This window comes from Grammomys surdaster, unplaced genomic scaffold (genome assembly GCF_004785775.1).
Source record: "Grammomys surdaster isolate TR1022 unplaced genomic scaffold, NIH_TR_1.0 210038, whole genome shotgun sequence".
NCBI lineage: Eukaryota > Metazoa > Chordata > Mammalia > Rodentia > Muridae > Grammomys > Grammomys surdaster.
In genome coordinates, this window is record NW_021624173.1 from 1 (window position 1) to 5696 (window position 5696).

Genomic DNA, 5696 nt, shown 5'->3' on the forward strand with positions numbered 1-5696 from the left:
AGATAGATAGATAGATAGATAGATAGATAGATAGATAGATAGATAGATAGAACTGGGCAGTGGTGGCGCACGCTTTTAATCCCAGCACTTGGGAGACAGAGGCAGGTGGATTTCTGAGTTGGAGGCCAGCCTGGTCTACAGAGTGAGTTCCAGGACAGCCAGAGATACACAGAGAAACCCTACCTTGAAAACCAAAAAAAAGAAAAGATAGATGATAGATAGACAGACAGACAGACAGATGTTTCAGCCTAGCTCTTGTCAAATCTCACCACACAGATAGCCTAGGTGAAGGACTCACCGACAGACACTACAGAATGCTGGCTTGCACCAGTCCTGTTGACAGGCTCTTTCCAAACCTCATGTCCTCCTCACTTCAAAAGGACAACAAGGATGTTTGTGTCTAGTTCCCAGACTACACTGTTAGGAAGTGATGGGTCTGGACCAAGGATGGTTGAATGCCTCCAGGCTGACACGTGAGCAAGGCCCCCCATGTGCTTCCTTCTTACTTCCTGGTCAGTGCCAACCTAAGTGAAGCCTACTCAGAGCACAGGCATGGGAAACCCAACAGGTCCTCGATTTAAAGGGTAATTAGATCAGCAGGCTTCTCCCCTGGTTCGTGGAAGTCCTTATTGCCCTTCGCACGCTCTCTACCCATGTGATACAGAGGATGACGCAGCAAGAAAGCCATCACCAGATGCTCCTCTTCTATTTCCACTTCTCAGCTGTTAGAACCATGGGCTAAGTAAACTTCTATTGTTTATAAATTACCAGGATGTGGTATTCTGTTATAGTAGCACAAAGACAAGGCTTGACCCTCCCTTCTCTGGAAATCTCTGTCCCGACCCGTGGAATCTCCCTACTAGTAGTCATGAGAACTCCGTGAAGGACCACGACCACTTGTATAGCAGCAAAGCCAACTTTGCCCACATCTCCTAAGCTGTCTCAGGATCCGGCAAAGCTACTGCATCACTTGCCTCGAAAAGGTGGGGAAATTGAGACCGTCTGCTGCCATCTGGATTTGCCGGGAAGCCCCTGCTTCGGTCCTCGCACACCATCCTAGGAAGAATCTTCCTGCACCGTGATATCTAAAGGTTTGTGGGCTGGCTTCAGACCAGCTGTGGGCAGAGAGTAAGAGGGGCAGGAGAGACTCAGAACTCTGCCTCTGTACAGCAAGGAGTTACAAGGAAAACTCAGCTGCCTAAGCTTGCGTTGAGGTTATTAGTCTGCTGGGCCCAAAGCTGGCCCTCCCTTCCTTCTTTCTGCTGGCCCATACTCTATCTTGCTTTGCCTGGCTCTAGAAAGCCCCAAACCTTGTCCCGAGTTGTTAAGGCACAGGGAAAGTCCAATAACTCCAAGCCACGACTTTAAAACAAGGGGGAAGTCGGGGGGGGGGGGGTCGGGGAGTGGGAAGTCATTCAAGATGAAGCACTGAGTGCCAGGATCCGGGACAGCAAGTTCTAGATAACAGAGAGGGGGAAGTTGGGTCCCAGACTCAACTTCATAAATTACCGGAAGACCTGGCCTGGTCCCCCAGCAAGTACAGCGCAGAGCCAGCGGTCCTGTGCCCTTCTCACGGTGTCTTGATAAGCGTTTGTCTAAAGCGGTAGAGCATGAGGGAATAATGGTTTTTCTCAGCTGTCTCCTTTCCCAGGCCTGGGAGCTGATATAATCGAGCTCTTTCTCTCCTTGGGCACACTGGGCTGGGGATGTACTGCCACTGATGTTTCATGGGGTCCTGGATGTACTGTCCATAGTCCCCTTGGCGTTAGACCGGGGTCGGGGGGAAGGGGTGGTCAGAACTAGTGGGCCATAGGCACACAGGTCCAGGGTGACCCCAGCCTTTACCTTGACCCTGAGACTGCCCTCTGTTACTGGGTCTCTCTCCACTGTCACCAGGCCTTAAGTCTTGGCTCTACTCAGAGGCCTTAGGCCAGTGGCTTTCCTACCCTGCTCTTCTCTGAGTCCCTCCCACACTTGCCCTGCCTGTTTACCAGTTGGGCTAAAAAACTCTAGTTTCCTAAATGGGTCAGGGAGGGTGACCAGACGTCAGGCTTCTAGTTGGAAGGCCACCTTGAGGGATTCTGGAAAGGAAGACAGTAGCGCCCTGGAGAGATACCATTAGGTCTGTTCTGCCCTGAGAACTCCTGATGCTAGCTGGGCCCACCTCCACCCCCTTACATCCTGTGTGTGATCCCCAAACCAAAGGAGACACTACAGCTCCTTGTCTCCAGCCAGATGCATCTCTTCACCCTGCCAGGATACTCAGTCAGCCTACACAGGAAGCGTGGGGACTGGAGGTTGGGAGAGTGGCCAGTGCTGTGTCCCACGGGAGACAGAGTCGATGGCCTTGCCTTTGGTGTGGGAGCCTTGTCCCCCAGCCCCAAGCACACTGACGGGCCCTGATTGCATCTGCTCTCGGGTTCCATACGGAGTTCTTCCTGTCTGTGACTCCCAACCTGCTCCCCTGAAGCTCAAACCCTGCTCCTAAGGTCAGGTCTCCCCTCTAACTCCTGAGCCCCACACCACTGAACCCACACCACTGAACTCTTCATCTTGTTTCCATGGAGACCTCCCCGTGAGCACTAAGGGAGCATCACCGTGGCTGTGGTTTACCTACTCTGGGCAGGTGGAGTTTTCCTACCTCTGCAGCAGTCCTGGAGCTCAGTGAGCCTGAAGTCTGTGGTCCATAAAGCCTTTTGAAATAAGCAATAGCATCCTTTCCTGGAAGGTCTGGGCTGTGGGTGTTGAGGTACCTCTTGCTGGGCAAGATGGAACCCCTAGTGTGGGCTGCCTGGCCTGCCTCCCATGAAACCCGTCTCCTTCCACCCACTCCACCCCAAGTTGAACATTTTCACTGTCTCTCTGAGGGACACCGTTGGCCTCTAATACCTGGTTCTTAAAAGACCTCAGTCATTAGGATTGAACCAGACCAGTAGCAAGTCACCTGGCACAACAACCCTGAGGCTCTGGTCCTGCCTCAGTGGCTGCAGAGCCCCAGGAGGAGACGGCAGCAGTGGTCTCAGCCATGCCGCTCCCAGGCTCGAGGTCCAGGCCCTCGTAGATGGTAGGAAGCGAGGTGTGCTGGCTCAGTCGCCTTCGCAGGCCAACCAGCAAGGGCTGGGGAAGCGAAGACACATCCACGTTGTTACCCAGGTCAACCCAGGCCAACACGGGGACCTTGGCGGCGTCCTTGATAGCCTCGGTGAGTTCCCGGGCAGCAGCTCTTGTCAGCCTATTACCGTTGAGCAGCAGCTGGGTGAGGCGGGGCAGAGCCCAGAGGCTGGGAAGCAGCAGATGCAACAGCTCATCGCTCAGCTCCGTGAAGCTCAGGTCTAGAACCACCAGCTCTACATCACGACTGTCCAGGTAGCGGGATATGTGCTGCACATCCCGGACCGATAGCGGGATGCCAGAAAGGTCCACCGTCTCCCCTACCAGCAGAGTCTTCTGGAGGCTGCTCTTGAGGCTATGGAGGGAGGGATGCAGATGGGTACAGCGGACCAGGACCCGGGCCCAGGCTGGACCCCAGCCACAGCAGACAGTTACCCACCAAGGGCAACCTAGGTTTCCTAGGCCTGGCAAAGCCTGGTTTAATAGCGCCACTTCTGGGACTGGAGGGATGACTCGGCAGTTAAGGGTGCGCTCTGCTCTTACAGAGGACCCGAGTTCAGTTCCCAACACCCACAGCATGACTTAATAACTATCTGCACCTGCCGCTCTAAGGAATTCAATCCCCTGTAGCCTCTAGTACATAGCACATATACATGCATGCAGAGAAAGCATTTGCACCCTAAAAAAAAAATTAAAAAAATAAATATTTTTTAAGCCATTTTTTTTTTTACCCTTGGTGGCCAAAGGCTATGCTTTCTGAGATCGGTTTCCCCTCTGGTGAAATGGGGCCAGGGTCGTTGTAAAGATTGGATACATGAATTAAGGCTCTTTATGTAAACTATTATTATGCTTCCTGCATTAAAATTACTTATTTTCATGACAGCCCAAGGGTGTGTCAATGATAAACCCACTCCACAAAGGAACGACAGGAAGTGAAACGGGTCCCTTGCCTGTACATCACCAGATTGGGAGGTAGGTTAGGAAGAACACTGAGAATATTGCCAGGGCCCCATCTGCTATGGCAGGAAACATGGTTTTTGGGTTCGCCTTGGACCACAAAGATTAAGAATAAAACAGGATGCAGGATAAACAGAGCTCAGTCAGTTCCCAGCTGCGGTTCTAGACCTTAGGATGCCAGGACTGGTTCTGATCGGAGACTGTTTCTCGAGGCTATGATTTAGTGACCAAAAACTGGACCACGAGCAGAGTAAGCTATGGGGAAGCTGTGGAAGTCTTTGCCTCAGGAAATCTGGAGCTGATGAATTCCCAAAGGGTTGCAGGAGAGTTGGGGAAAGAATTATCCCCTAGGCAAGCTACTTCCCTCTCCTTGGTGTCCTTCCCTGTGAAATGGGAGGCTCAGAATCTATGGGGTTTATTATTATTGTTGTTGTTGTTATTAAGATTTTACCTGCCGGGCAGTGGTGGTACACGCCTTTAATCCCAGCACTTGGGAGGCAGAGGCAGGCAGATTTCTGAGTTCGAGGCCAGCCTAGTCTACAGAGTGAGTTCCAGGACAGCCAGGGCTACACAGAGAAACCCTGACTCGAAAAAACCAAAAAAACAAAAAGATTTTACCTAATGTATGTGGTGGAGCCCAAGGAGACACAGGCTCTAGGAAGGGACAGGGGTGGAAGGACCAGTGACTGGCAGGACGTGTCACTGTCCTGCAAGGAAATGAGAAGCAACTCACACGGAGCATGGTGCTTGGCTTAGGGTCTGCTGCCGCCAGCCACGGCTGCTGTCAGGGCTGGACTCTTATTGTAGAATAAAGCAAGGGGACAGCAGAGTGAGGTTTTGGCACACTGAGCTCTCAGAGAAGGGACCCTCAACGACGGCGTTCAAGGGTCGCAGCTGGGCTCTCCTCACCTGCTCTGGGTTTTCCTGTGGGGTTTTCGCTTGGAGTGTGGAGTGAGGTGGTAGATAAGCTGTCGACAGATCTTATCCGAGGATTTCCAGAGCTCATGGTCCTACGTTGGGGGGGGAGGAGGAAGAGGGGGTACCATGGTCAGGATGAGCCTGAGTCCCTTCCATTCTGCCCTGGCTGTAGCCTGGCATACAGCCAGGAGAGGCTGCCTGCTGCGAGCTGGAAAGGCTAGTCTGAGGCCCGCGGTGCCCAGTGGGAGGAAGCCCAGACAAAGAGGCCCTTGTTCACTGTCCTCAGGCCTAAGGCCAGTAGCTCAAGCTATCAGCCAGCAGCTTGCCACCCTCAACGCCCCCAGGGGACTCGCCACAAGGAGAAGGCCAGACCAGGCCCCTTGAGGGAGCCCTATTCCAGAGACGCCAGTCCCAGAGAATAACAAGACAGGTCAGCACGCTCTTCCTCTCATTCTTCAAGCTACGCTGCGCCTGTGGGGCCTGGGTCTGGGCTGACAGGGCCGGGGTTTTATGTTTTACTGCACAACATGGTTCTCTCTTGATCCTGACTGTATTCCCAAAGAGGCCCAGCTTGGGGCAAAACACAAGGTGTGCTTTCCCCAGAGCTGGCACTGAGCATGCTCCATCACCCAGAACATTCTTTTATACTGTTAGCACCCCCCCCACACACACACACACACCCCGGGCATGCAATACACAGTGACAGCAGA

General features: G+C 53.0%; 1 protein-coding gene across 1 annotated transcript; it reads right to left on the reverse strand.

Moving 5' to 3' along the window:
• Positions 1-1386: 1386 nt before the first annotated feature.
• On the reverse strand, positions 1387-5078 carry LOC114615971 (leucine-rich repeat-containing protein 75B-like; the record flags this gene model as incomplete). The annotated part of the gene is made up of 2 exons (XM_028761546.1): positions 1387-3466; positions 4978-5078. Coding segments are annotated over 2 exons (627 nt in total), but the record flags the coding sequence as incomplete, so codon positions are not given.
• Positions 5079-5696: the final 618 nt, after the last annotated feature.